At 44.9% G+C, this 15000-nt stretch overlaps 1 protein-coding gene across 3 annotated transcripts in view; it reads right to left on the minus strand.

Annotated features, from left to right (window-relative positions):
* The window catches only part of myocd (myocardin), a 165176-nt gene that overhangs the window by 58090 nt on the left and 92086 nt on the right, over positions 1-15000 (minus strand). The window contains exons 1-2 of one of the 3 annotated variants that reach the window (XM_084134622.1): positions 1589-3348; positions 160-1032 (exon numbers count right to left, since the gene is read on the minus strand). The exons of the other annotated variants lie outside the window; for them this stretch is intronic. Coding sequence (XP_083990748.1) covers positions 160-259 — 100 coding nt within the window. The 5' untranslated portion in view covers positions 260-1032; positions 1589-3348. Of the gene's footprint in view, positions 1-159; positions 1033-1588; positions 3349-15000 lie in introns of those variants that run through there. 3 annotated transcript variants of the gene reach the window in all.

Below are 15000 nucleotides of genomic sequence, written 5' to 3' on the forward strand. Positions count from 1 at the left end.
ACCTCCTCTCCTGAATACTGATCACACACACCTGCATATCATCATTTCATCAATCACCTCCAGCACTTAAACCCCGCTCTCACAATCACTCATTGTCCGGTATCGTTTGCATCTAGACACTATCTCCATGCTTACCTCCAGGACTCCTCAACTACTTACCTGTTCCGTGGTCATCTCTCCCAGTCTCCCAGTCTTCCTCGTGGGTCCTCGTCTCCAGTGTTCTCCTGTGTCTTCTCCGGTTCTGGTAATCTCCTTCCATTCCCCATCTGCAAGAAAGACAAACTGAGTCACTCAAGTCATCTTCATCGGGACTAATTCAGATCCACTCACCTTCATCTGCACTGTCGATCTCTCTGCTGGTTGTAAATAAATACTCTCATTACCTTATCCGTGTGTCTGCCCCTTCTGTGTTGTAACAGAATACCGGACCAACACAACACATGCCAGCATGAGCACTTCTGATCCCTTTGATGACATCGTGGATGATCTTCGTCAGGCACTTCCCCCGGTTCCATCAGCACCACCACTTGCATCCACTTCCGCAAACATCGTCACTTCTTCACCACCGGTAATTGCCAGTCCCATGGCCCGACCAGCGCCCTTCTCAGGATCGGCTGAGGATTGCAACGGATTCATCTTGCAATGTTCGCTGGTCTGGGAGATGCAACCGCATTTATATCCGACTGATCTCTCAAAGGTAGCGTTTGTAATCTCACAGATGAACGGTAAAGCGCTCCGTTGGGCCGAATCACTCTGGTCACAGAAGAGTGACATTGTTCAGTCGATCTCCAGTTTCTTCACTCACTTCAGAGAAGTTTTCGGAACGCCCACCTGGGATTCGTCAATAGGAGAACGACTGTATCAGTTGAAGCAGAATAATATGTCTGTGAGTGACTATGCCCTACATTTCCGTACTTTAGCTGCTGCTAGTGGGTGGAATGAACAAGCCCTGATCACCACATATCGTCAAGGGTTAAATCCTCGAGTGCGGTTGCATCTCGCTGCATACGAGGATTCCATCGGGCTTGAACGCTTCATCCAACTCTCTACACGCTTCGCCACTCGTATGCAGTCGTGTCTCGAGGAGCACCCAGACCAGCCGCTCACACTTCCTTTCCTCCGCCGACCTGAGTCCATCAGTTCTCCAGAACCAGTCCACGAGCCTATGCAGCTGGATAGTGCACGGTTATCACGCACTGAACGTCAGAGACGGATAACACAGCATCTATGCCTGTATTGTGGTTCCGCTGAACATTACATCTCAAGATGTCCCATTCGTCCACCTCGTCCCATGGTGAGTGCAATAGTTCCTACTATCGAAAAGATGAAGCCTCTCACTACTCTAGTAGAACTAATTACTGCCGATCTTGTCATTCCAGTCCGCGCTCTACTCGACTCAGGCTCTGCAAGCAATTTCATCTCCGGCGCCCTCTGCCGTCAGCTCAAGCTCAAATCCACTGCCACGAAATCCGTCTACCGTCTATCAACTCGGTAACTGGCAAACCTCTCAGTCGGAGACGGGTGAGTCTCAGTGCTGGACCCGTTCAACTTCAAGTGGGAGCTTTACATCTGGAACAACAACATCTACTGGTTCTGGAGGAATCCACCGCTGATGTGATTCTAGGGCGCCCTTGGTTGGAGCAGCACAACCCCATCATCTCCTGGAGGACAGGAGAAATCCTGAAGTGGGGCAGTAGCTGTTTCCCGAGCTGTTTTCCTGCACTTCCGGTTCCAACAACTCCACGTTCCAAGAAGTTACACCTTTGCTCTACTTCCATCGAAAGTCCAGTGGAGAAACGTTCCGTGGATGTTCCTCCCTGTTATGCCCACTTCAGTGATGTCTTCTGTCCCCAGCGAGCCTCCAAGCTGCCTCCACATAGGCCATGGGACTGTGCCATCGATCTGCTTCAGGGTGAGCCAGTGCCCCGTGGTAAGATTTACCCTCTGTCACTGCCGGAGGAGAAGGCCATGGAGGAGTACATCAAGGAGGCCCTGGAGCAAGGTTACATCCGTCCGTCAACGTCCCCTGCTGCTTCCAGTTTCTTTTTTGTGGCAAAGAAGGATGGAGGCTTGCGGCCCTGTATTGATTACCGTGCACTCAACCGAATCACCATCAAGTTCCGCTATCCCCTTCCTCTCGTCCCCGCTGCACTGGAACATCTCCGAGGTGCCACTGTTTTCTCCAAGTTGGACCTCCGCAGCGCATACAATCTCATCCGGATACGTGAGGGGGACGAATGGAAGACGGCCTTTGTGACCCCTACTGGACACTATGAGTATCTCGTCATGCCTTATGGATTGGCCAACGCCCCCTCCGTATTCCAGGACTTCATCCATGAAGTACTCCGGGAGTTCCTCCACAAGTCAGTTCTGGTCTACATTGACGATATCCTGATTTACTCCCGGAGTATGGCAGAACATCGCCACCACGTTGCGGAAGTCCTGAAACGCCTGAGGGATTTCCAGCTGTTCTTGAAGGCCGAGAAGTGTTCCTTCCACCAACCCTCAGTGCAGTTCCTTGGATATAACATCGATAGCAGTGGCATCCGGATGGACGAGGGGAAGGTGGAGGCCATCCGCAGCTGGCCCATACCTACCACCATCAAAGAACTCCAACGATTCCTCGGATTCTCCAACTTCTACCGCCGTTTCATCCAGAATTACAGTACCATCTCCAGTCCACTAACTCACCTCCTACGTAACAAGCCCAAGTCTCTGTCCTGGACACCTATTGCCACTCAAGCCTTTGAGTCCCTCAAGGAAGCCTTCACCTCCGCTCCTCTCTTGATTCATCCAGATCCTGAAAGGCCCTTCGTCGTGGAAGTCGATGCTTCAACCACAGGAGTGGGAGCGATTTTGTCACAGCAGCAGGGGAATCCAAGTAGACTTCATCCATGCGCCTTCTTCTCCCGCAAACTCAACCCGGCGGAGGTCAATTACGACATCGGCAACAGGGAGCTGTTAGCCGTCAAGCTGGCTCTTGAGGAGTGGAGACATTGGTTGGAGGGTGCACAACATCCATTCGTGGTGTTGACGGATCATAAGAATCTACAGTATCTCAGAGACGCCAAGAGATTAAATCAACGACAAGCAAGATGGGCATTGTTCTTTACCCGGTTTAACTTTACCATCTCCTACATCCCTGGTTCCAAGAATATCAAGGCGGACGCTTTATCCCGTCTCCATAGTCCTGAAGAGATTACAGAAGAGTCTGAACCTATCCTGCCCGAAAGACTGTTTGTAAGTCCCATCACCTGGTCTGAGGAAACCTTGCCCTCCTCCAATGTCTCCACCAACACTCCGCCGGGTTGCCCACCAGTATTGACCTACATTACCCGGACACGGCGCATCCCTCTCATCCACTCTTCTCACACGTCACTGGGCACTGGCCACCCGGGGGTCAATGAGACCCTCTCGCTGCTAAGGAAACGCTTCTGGTGGCCTAACATGGCAGCGGACGTCAGAAGGTACGTGAGAGGTTGCAAGGATTGCGCCATCTCGAAGAGCCCTCGTCATCTTCCCTCTGGTAAACTACATCCTCTGCCCGTTCCCAACAGACCCTGGTCACACCTAGGAGTTGATTTCATAACGGACTTACCTGCTTCAGATGACTGTACCTGCATCCTAGTAATCATCGACAGATTCTCCAAGTCATGTCGTCTACTTCCCCTGAAGGGACTCCCCACTGCCATACAGACTGCCGAACTGATGTTCAACCACATCTTCAGAGTATATGGAATTCCCAAAGACATTGTGTCAGATAGGGGACCTCAGTTCATCTCCAGGGTATGGAAGGCGTTCTTTTCGCTCCTAGGTGTGACCGTTAGCCTCTCCTCTGGTTACCATCCGCAGTCGAACGGGCAGACAGAACGGAAGATTCAAGAGATCGGACGTTTCCTCCGTACCTTCTGTCATGGCCACCAGAACTCTTGGAACCAGTTCCTGGGTTGGGCCGAGTACGCACAGAATTCTCTACGGCAACCTACCACTGGACTCACTCCCTTCCAGTGCGTGCTCGGTTACCAACCTCCATTGTTCCCCTGGACTGGGGAACCATCGGATGTTCCTGCAGCTGACTACTGGTTCCGAGAGAGCGAGAGGGTTTGGGACTCAGCGCACCACCATCTGCAACGGGCACTGCGCAGACGTAGGATGACAGCCGACCTTCGTCGCTCTGACGCCCCTTTGTATCAACCAGGTCAGAAGGTCTGGCTGTCCACTAGGGACATCAGGTTACGTCTGCCTTGCCGAAAGCTGAGTCCCAGGTTCATTGGCCCCTTCACCATCGTGAAGCAGATCAACCCTGTCACGTATCAACTCCAATTGCCACCACAGTATAGGATCCATCCTACCTTCCATGTCTCCTTGTTGAAACCTCACCATACCTCTGTTTCTGTTCCCTCAGAGTCTGGCGCAGCGGCGGAACCTCCCCTTCCACTCATCCTAGAAGACGGTGCTACCTACCAAGTTCATGAAATCTTGGACTCCCGGCGTCGTGGTGGTCTTCTAGAGTACCTCGTGGATTGGGAGGGCAATGGTCCCGAGGAACGCTCATGGGTACCCAGAAATTATATACTTGATCCCAACCTGCTCGATCAGTTCCATGCCATTCATCCGGAAAGACCCGCACCCCGGGGTAGAGGCCGACCTCAGGAGCGGGCCGTGGAGGGGGGGGTAATGTTACAATCACGCCAGACTCCACCCTCACTCAATCACGACGCACCTCCTCTCCTGAATACTGATCACACACACCTGCATATCATCATTTCATCAATCACCTCCAGCACTTAAACCCCGCTCTCACAATCACTCATTGTCCGGTATCGTTTGCATCTAGACACTATCTCCATGCTTACCTCCAGGACTCCTCAACTACTTACCTGTTCCGTGGTCATCTCTCCCAGTCTCCCAGTCTTCCTCGTGGGTCCTCGTCTCCAGTGTTCTCCTGTGTCTTCTCCGGTTCTGGTAATCTCCTTCCATTCCCCATCTGCAAGAAAGACAAACTGAGTCACTCAAGTCATCTTCATCGGGACTAATTCAGATCCACTCACCTTCATCTGCACTGTCGATCTCTCTGCTGGTTGTAAATAAATACTCTCATTACCTTATCCGTGTGTCTGCCCCTTCTGTGTTGTAACAGATACAGAGTTGAAATGACAAGAAAAAGGTCACATTGTAAGATATAAAGAAACTATGTCGTAACAAAATTTTGAGTTGACTTTATGACATTTAAAGTCACATTGTGACGTTTAAAGTTATAATTGTGAGAATAAAGTTGCAATTAAAAGAATGTTGATTTATGAGATATAAACCCAGACAGCAACATAGTGTCGGCCCAGATCCGGCCCACATCTGGTACACCTGGATTCCGATGTTGCTGTCTGGGAAGGGTTAGTTGTGAGGTTTAAAGTTGCAATCATGAGAAACATTCACAATTGAGAAAAAATAAAGATGCAATTGAGAGATATATAAAGTTAAGAGATACAGAGTTATGGAGAGATACAAAGTCACAAAAGAAACAGAGGCAAGAAATAAAGTCACATTTTGAGATTCACAATCATGAGAAATAAAGTCACAATAAATAAAAAGCCACTTTGTGAATAAGTTTATAACTAATGATTTTTACAATGGAAATGAATCAATCAAAAAATGACTTAATCTGAATTTACTTAAGCTGGACTATGACACTGTTTTCTTTTAGATCTGCTGTTCAGCCGAAACAAACTTTGTTGCATTATTTTCCTGTTATCACTGAAAGAGAGAAATCAAGTCAGCTTTATTTATACAGCGCTTTTAACAACACAGAGTGTTTCAAAAAGCAGCTTTACAGAGATAACAGGAAAATAATGCAACAAAGATTGTGTCTAGAAGAAAATAGCATCACAGTCTAGCTTAAGTAAGTTCAGTGATGGTTCATTTCTGTTGTAAAAAAGTTATTAATTTAGTTCATTTATATATATATATATATATATATATATATATATATATATATATATATATATAGCCGCTCTGGAGAAACCGTGACGTCATCGTCCAGCTCAGTTCAGTTCTCATATAATGGTGTCAAGGAGATCAATAATATTGTTGAATATTAAATTAAATGTCCCCAACTAAGAGTCAAAAGAGTCGAAGCATCAGAGACGAGACAGAAACTCCAGGATCTTCTCTGTCACCCAGACGTTTCCAAGCACTTTAGTTGGACTTTAAGCAAAGCAAAGGGCTTAAACTCGCTAATGGCAGTGAGACCCGTCGGCTCGCTCTGCCACGCGCTCCAATATACAACTCAGGTCAAATATTTACATTAGGACATCTTGAGTTGTGAACGGCTGTTTTCCTGTGCGCGAGTGTGTGGCCGCACACGTTTCCCCATGACTGGAGTCTGGAAGGTTTAATTAGCAGGTGAAAGTGCTTAAAGGCCAGAGTTTGACAGTGAACACTGAGCATCTCTGAGAAATTCCTGCGAGGGTCACTGAGCCCCGTCTTAATCCCTCCCTGTAATTGGGCCGAAGTCTGAAGCCGTGACATCTTACATCTGAGTGTGTGTATGTGTGTGTGTGACACGTCTGCGGCCGTGACATCTTACATCTGAGTGTGTGTGACACGTCTGAAACACGCCTGTGCGCTCATGATATGTGTCTGTATACAGTAACACAGCCCGACACACACACACATGTTCTTTAACAGGTTATCCATCTTCACCGCTAGTGGATCCAGCGTTTAAAAGCATACTGGATTCATCAGAATCATTATCTTTCAGCGTGTGTTTATTGGCGTCCTGAATGCAGAAAATCACAAAACATTCCATACAGGGTCTATTATAAATGATGTCTTAGTTTCTGTATAATTTAATGTGTTTAGATGTCAGGAATATCATTCATCAGTTTCCAGCAAAAACATTTCTACACTTTGAATAAATGCATAATTCTTCGGGTTCTTTTCGGGGTACATTTAAAGTGCAATGAGAAAAAAACAAAATCAAATTCAAATTAAAGTGAAGCTTTTTGTCAGCACTTTGAATTGCACACTGTCTACGGTGCTGTTCGTGTCATTTGTTATTCATGTCTTTTAACTGCTGCTACATTTACTAACGCCAGGAATTGTCTTATTTTGAGACGTTATGAAATACTTTTTAAAACAATGCATTCAGATGATAATGATTTAATATGTTCAGTCCCAAGTGTTTTCAGTAGGAGTTATGTCTGAGTTGAGAGAACCGGCTGCGTCTCAGACAGACAGACAGACAGTTAGATAGATAGATAGATAGATAGATAGATAGATAGATAGACAGACAGACAGACAGTTAGATAGATAGATAGATAGATAGATAGATAGACAGACAGACAGACAGTTAGATAGATAGACAGACAGACAGACAGACAGACAAACAGACAGACAGACAGACAGACAGACAGACAGACAGATAGATAGATAGATAGATAGATAGATAGATAGATAGATAGATAGATAGATAGATAGATAGATAGATAGATAGACAGATAGATAGATAGATCGATAGACAGTTAGACAGATAGATAGATAGATAGATAGATAGATAGATAGATAGATAGATAGATAGATAGATGGTACTGTGCCGTTGTACTGTGTGAGGTAAATTACGTTAATAACAGAATATCACATGGTTCAGTTATTTATTTGCGTTATATTATTTTTAACGTGTTAAGGATTTTGAATGAATTGCATGCGTTAACATTGACAGCCCTAATATTATTATTTGCCCGAATATATATATATATTGGGACAGCCCTCCAAATCATTGAATTCAGGTGTTCCAGTTACTTCCATGGCCACAGTTGTATAAATAAATCACTAGGCATGCAGACGCTTCTACAAACATCTGTGAAAGAATGGGTCACTCTCAAGAGCTCAGTGAACTCAAGCGTGGGACCGTGATCGGTTGTCACCTGTGCAATAAGTCCATTAGTGAAATTTCCTCACTACTAAAGATTCCACGGTCAACTGTTAGTGGTATTATAACATGGTGTAAAGCGTGGGGTGCAGTGGTGTAAAGCGTGGGATACAGTGGTGTAAAGCGTGGGGTGCAGTGGTGTAAAGCGTGGGGTGCAGTGGTGTAAAGCGTGGAGTGCAGTGGTGTAAAGCGTGGGATGCAGTGGTGTAAAGCGTGGGGTGCAGTGGTGTAAAGCGTGGGATGCAGTGGTGTAAAGCGTGGGGTGCAGTGGTGTAAAGCGTGGGGTGCAGTGGTGTAAAGCGTGGGGTGCAGTGGTGTAAAGCGTGGGGTGCAGTGGTGTAAAGCGTGGGATGCAGTGGTGTAAAGCGTGGGGTGCAGTGGTGTAAAGCGTGGGGTGCAGTGGTGTAAAGCGTGGGATGCAGTGGTGTAAAGCGTGGGGTGCAGTGGTGTAAAGCGTGGGGTGCAGTGGTGTAAAGCGTGGGGTGCAGTGGTGTAAAGCGTGGGGTGCAGTGGTGTAAAGCGTGGGGTGCAGTGGTGTAAAGCGTGGGATGCAGTGGTGTAAAGCGTGGGGTGCAGTGGTGTAAAGCGTGGGGTGCAGTGGTGTAAAGCGTGGGGTGCAGTGGTGTAAAGCGTGGGATACAGTGGTGTAAAGCGTGGGATGCAGTGGTGTAAAGCGTGGGATGCAGTGGTGTAAAGCGTGGGGTGCAGTGGTGTAAAGCGTGGGGTGCAGTGGTGTAAAGCGTGGGATACAGTGGTGTAAAGCGTGGGATGCAGTGGTGTAAAGCGTGGGGTGCAGTGGTGTAAAGCGTGGGGTGCAGTGGTGTAAAGCGTGGAGTGCAGTGGTGTAAAGCGTGGGATGCAGTGGTGTAAAGCGTGGGATGCAGTGGTGTAAAGCGTGGGGTGCAGTGGTGTAAAGCGTGGGGTGCAGTGGTGTAAAGCGTGGAGTGCAGTGGTGTAAAGCGTGGGATGCAGTGGTGTAAAGCGTGGGGTGCAGTGGTGTAAAGCGTGGGATGCAGTGGTGTAAAGCGTGGGGTGCAGTGGTGTAAAGCGTGGGGTGCAGTGGTGTAATGCGTGGGGTGCAGTGGTGTAAAGCGTGGGATACAGTGGTGTAAAGCGTGGGGTGCAGTGGTGTAAAGCGTGGGGTGCAGTGGTGTAATGCGTGGGGTGCAGTGGCGTAAAGCGTGGGGTGCAGTGGTGTATAGCGTGGGATACAGTGGTGTAAAGCGTGGGATGCAGTGGTGTAAAGCGTGGGGTGCAGTGGCGTAAAGCGTGGGGTGCAGTGGTGTAAAGCGTGGGGATACAGTGGTGTAAAGCGTGGGATGCAGTGGTGTAAAGCGTGGGGTGCAGTGGCGTAAAGCGTGGGATGCAGTGGTGTAAAGCGTGGGGATACAGTGGTGTAAAGCGTGGGATGCAGTGGTGTAAAGCGTGGGGTGCAGTGGCGTAAAGCGTGGAGTGCAGTGGTGTAAAGCGTGGGATACAGTGGTGTAAAGCGTGGGATGCAGTGGTGTAAAGCGTGGGGTGCAGTGGTGTAAAGCGTGGGGTGCAGTGGTGTAAAGCGTGGAGTGCAGTGGTGTAAAGCGTGGGATGCAGTGGTGTAAAGCGTGGGGTGCAGTGGTGTAAAGCGTGGGATGCAGTGGTGTAAAGCGTGGGGTGCAGTGGTGTAAAGCGTGGGGTGCAGTGGTGTAATGCGTGGGGTGCAGTGGTGTAAAGCGTGGGATACAGTGGTGTAAAGCGTGGGGTGCAGTGGTGTAAAGCGTGGGGTGCAGTGGTGTAATGCGTGGGGTGCAGTGGCGTAAAGCGTGGGGTGCAGTGGTGTATAGCGTGGGATGCAGTGGCGTAAAGCGTGGGATGCAGTGGCGTAAAGCGTGGGATGCAGTGGCGTAAAGCGTGGGATGCAGTGGCGTAAAGCGTGGGATGCAGTGGCGTAAAGCGTGGGATGCAGTGGCGTAAAGCGTGGGATGCAGTGGCGTAAAGCGTGGGATGCAGTGGCGTAAAGCGTGGGATGCAGTGGCGTAATGCGTGGGATGCAGTGGTGTAAAGCGTGGGATGCAGTGGTGTAAAGCGTGGGATGCAGTGGCGTAAAGCGTGGGATGCAGTGGCGTAAAGCGTGGGATGCAGTGGTGTATAGCGTGGGATGCAGTGGCGTAAAGCGTGGGATGCAGTGGCGTAAAGCGTGGGATGCAGTGGCGTAATGCGTGGGATGCAGTGGTGTAAAGCGTGGGATGCAGTGGTGTAAAGCGTGGGATGCATGGGGTGCAGTGGTGTAAACAAATGCACTTCCAAAAGAATGGTCAAAAATTCCATTAAACACACTCCTAAACCTTGTGGAAAGCCTTCCCAGAAGAGTTGAAGCTGTTAAAGCTGGGCCAGCTCCATATTAAACCCTATGGATTCATAATTGGATGTCATTAAAGTTCATGTTCATGTAAAGGCAGACGTCCCAAAACCTTTGGTAATATAGTGTATATACACAGGTAAACACTCACAGAACAGCAGAAGATATGCCCCCGCTTCTTAGGCAAACCTTGTTTTTATATTACAAAGAGCTTTGTCGAGATCCTCGTCAGAATTCACATATTAATATAGTCAAACTCTGCTTCATATGATTGATTGGCTTTATCAGCCCGAATCAGACGTTATCAGAGCTTTCTCACGCATTGTTTTTCTTTTAAATAAAGTCTGAGTCTGTAAAGGCCACACTGAGAGCTTCATTCGACGCCGGTCAGGAGAAGCAAAACCCAAATCAGAAGAGACAAGAGCAGGCGTCGGGCCAAAGCCACACGAGAAACAGAAGATTTGAGGAACATTTCTGGTGTCGTGAGCCAGAGATCTGAGTCCAACCGGCAACAGACAATAATCCTGGAATCCAAAACACCACTGAGCTTGGGACGTCTATACTCAATCTGGACTGGGGTTTTTATTTCTGTTTAGCGTTTGGGAATTAATTTTCTCTGAGAGGCTGAATGCAGGATGACAGCGGAGGAAAAAAATATGCATGAATGACTATATATATATATATATATATATATATATATATACGGTAAATATTGAGATCAATAATAATCTTAATTTGGAAATCTTTGGTGAAATGTCAGTTTGCAGTCTTGCAAGTGTATTGAATGTGGTGCTAAATAAATAAATAAACAAACAAAACAATGGCAAAAAAACAAAACACGTGAGCTGCAATGAAAAACAGTGAACATGACCAGTGTATTCTGATTCACAAACAAATGACTCTTATGAGCCAGTTCATTTCAGTGAATCAAAACTATGCAGTGAGTCTAGTGAAGAGTGATTCCCCAAATGAATGAATCTTATGAGATGGTTCTTTTAAGGATTCGTTTAAAGGAGTTACCAATTTTCACCGGTTTGCTGTTTATTATACAGCATTAGCAGAGTGAGAATTTCTTTCATTTTGTTTAAAACTGAAATATACCCACGCAAATCAGAATAGAATTAAATTAGAAATCATACACAGTACAGAAATGAATCAGGACATCTGTAATGATATAGATCCCCCGATTGACACACATGAACACACAACACACCTTTAGACAGTCCATTTCACACTTTTAAGGGCCCTCAAAAATATCTGTGATATATATGTTCCCTGCAAAACCTGACGCACACATTAAAATTCAACTCCAAGTAGAAATACATCTCGCCCAGTGAGAATCCATTACAACTGCTTTCAACAACAACAATCTACATCAAAAACATGCATCCAAAATGACATGTTCTCTCTGGAAGAACACAATTTCTTGGCTTCTGTCAGATAAATGGAGATCTGTTTTCATAATTTGATTTATGATTGGAAAGAAAGACTTGTATATGTTTGGGTCAGATCTCTGAACTACATGTAACACGCGTGTTTAGTCTGAAGACTACTGTATATGTTGAGGAATGTCTTTGGCGTGCAGGTCAGTGTCGCCTGGGTCTCGTGAGCGTGGAGATCTGTGTTCCCGAATATACAGGGACGTCATCTGTGAGATCTGGATGTTTTGTGTGAATGTTATGAAGATGTTGAACAGCGTCACAAGGAACCGTTACATTCCTCTTGTTTATGGCGGACATTAAACCTGCGCTTCACCTTCATCTGCACAACTTTTGTTTAATCTTGTTCTTTCTCCTTCTTTAAGGACTCATCTGGGTGTTTAATGCAGGAACATCAGGCCAAGGTATTCAAGTGGTTCGCAACTGAATTGTGTTTGAGGTCTGATTATATCTGCGTGTTTCGGGTCCTCAGATGCCTGTCCTGGTGTTTGTCAGTAACGTCATTTCTGCAACGTATTTTCAGCTTCTGCTAAAGGCACAAGTCTACTTATTTTCAGTTAATTAGTTCACCCAAATGTTTAAGCATTCTCATTTACTCTCGGCCCTCATGTCGAGCCAAACACTTTTGACTTACATTATATCGTGCAAGACGCAAAAAAATAAAATAGTATTTTATAATTTAAATGTATATTAAATTATATATATATATATATATTTTTTTTTTATTTATTTATTTATTATTATTATTATTATTTATTTATTTATTTATTTAATTTTTTTTGAGACTTTCTTCAGTGAGGGTTAGGGTTAATAGACATAAATATAAAGATAATTAAATAATGTTAAAGTGAATGGAGAATCATATGGGCCATTTTAATAACGCTTTTGTTCTGCATTTGTGTCGTTTTTACAGCTTGAAGGGTAGAAAAGTATGTCAATATTAAATATATAAAAGAAATAAAGAAAACAACCCTAGTGAAAAATAAATGACTGAATTGTATTTAAAATACATTTATTTCATAAGTAACATGTCTATGTACTAACTGAAAATACACTGTAAATGTAGTCATTTCATGCTTTCATCAAGCACACAAACTTAGTGCACTACAAATTACATTGTAAAGTAGTATAGCTTTTACAAATGCAACTGGGGAAGGATGAAATATATATTAATCTGTAAGAAAGCACACTGGCTAGGTTCTTAATTCCATCTAAAACATGTTTGAAACTTGTCTCAATACTAGTTTTACTTGATCTTAGTGCTGCGTTCGATACTATAGATCACACAATACTCTTAGATCGACTACAAAATTATACTGGTGTTCAAGGACAAGCATTAAGCTGGTTCAGATCATACTTATCTGACCGCTACCATTTTGTCTATTTAAATGGAGAAAAATCGATCATAACTTCAGTAAACTATGGAGTGCCGCAGGGATCTGTGTTGGGCCCTCTGTTATTCTCAATATATATGCTGCCACTTGGAAATATTATAAGGAAACATGGAATTAGTTTCCATTGTTATGCTGATGACACTCAAATATATATTTCATCACGGCCGGATGAAAACGCTAAATTATCCAAATTGACAGAGTGTGTTAAAGATATAAAAGATTGGATGACGCGTAATTTTCTTTTATTAAATCCAGACAAGACAGAGGTACTAATCATCGGTTCAAAAAACCGCCCACAAAACCTCTCACACTACAACTTTAACATAGTAGGATGTCCTGTTACTTTATCCTCTACAGTAAAAGACCTGGGTGTTATACTAGACTGCAAACTGTCTTTTGAAAATCATATTTCATATGTTACAAAAACAGCCTTTTTCCACCTTAGAAACATTGCTAAGCTACGTAACATGCTATCAGTTTCTGATGCAGAAAAGTTAGTTCATGCATTCATGACCTCGAGACTAGATTACTGTAATGCTTTATTAGCTGGTTGTCCTGCATCCTCAATAAACAAGCTACAGTTAGTCCAAAATGCAGCTGCTAGAGTTCTTACTAGATCAAGAAAATATGATCATATAACACCAATTTTATCATCACTACATTGGTTACCTATAAAGTTCCTATTAATTACAAGGTATTGTTACTGACTTATAAAGCCCTAAACGGCTTAGCTCCAGTCTATTTAACGGATCTTCTATCGCCCTATAATCCATCGCGCTCTTTAAGATCAATAAATTCAAGGCTTTTAGTCATACCTAGGATATCCAGATCCACCAAAGGAGGGAGAGCATTTTCACATTTAGCTCCAAAACTCTGGAATAGTCTTCCTGATACTGTTCGTTGCTCAGACTCGCTCTCCCAGTTTAAAACTAGATTAAAGACGCATCTCTTCAGCCAGGCATTCATATAATACTTTTAATCTTACAGTTAAATCCGACCTCTATTTCACAAATGCCAGAGGAGAACTGGCCCCCGACTGAGCCTGGGTTCTCCCAAGGTTTTTTTTTCTCCATTAGGTCACTTGATGGAGTTTTTCGGTTCCTTGCCACTGTTGCCTTTGGCTTGCTCAGTTGGGGATATTTTGGGGATATTTAATTTAATTTTATCAATCAATAAATTCCACTAGAAACAAACCTTGTTGTATTATTTTAATTTAATACTGTGAAGCTGCTTTGATACAATCTGTATTGTGAAAAGCGCTATACAAATATACTTGACTTGACTTGACTTGACTTGAAAGTGATTATCATAATGATGTTCTTTGAGCACAAAAAAACCCCAAAAACTTTATATGACCTACAAACACACACACACACACACACACACACACACACACACACACACACACACACACACACACACACACACACACACACGTGTGTGAAGGCCATATTAATGTTCGTCTGTGAGGATTGTTTGTAAGTTGTCATACACCATTCTTTCCACTAGGGATTATGATAAACGTTCAATCTCCACTCGATCAACACACACATCAGCTGTCCTGAAACACTTAACTAACCCACAGTAACCCAACCCTTGGGTCAATACACCTTGCAAACACACTTCTAGGATAAACCCTGTTTCTCTCTTCATGAACTCTGATCTCTGTGACCTCTGACCTTTACTCTCCCGTCATCTCGTCCACACGGCAGCACTGCATCAAAAGGGATTGTGTTTTGAATAGTGCAAATATTAGTCTTTTCCGTGTCTTGGATCAACTCGAACACCTCCAAACGGCCCAGGCTGAAACATGCTGTCAAGCGGATCATTTTTCCTCAAGACAAGGAAAGACCAAGGCTATATTTTTGTTGGTACAGGCAAGTTCCCACAGTGTCACATGCCATA

The sequence above is a fragment of the Abramis brama genome (assembly GCF_963993115.1).
Source record: "Abramis brama genome assembly, chromosome: 14".
Taxonomy (NCBI): domain Eukaryota; kingdom Metazoa; phylum Chordata; class Actinopteri; order Cypriniformes; family Leuciscidae; genus Abramis; species Abramis brama.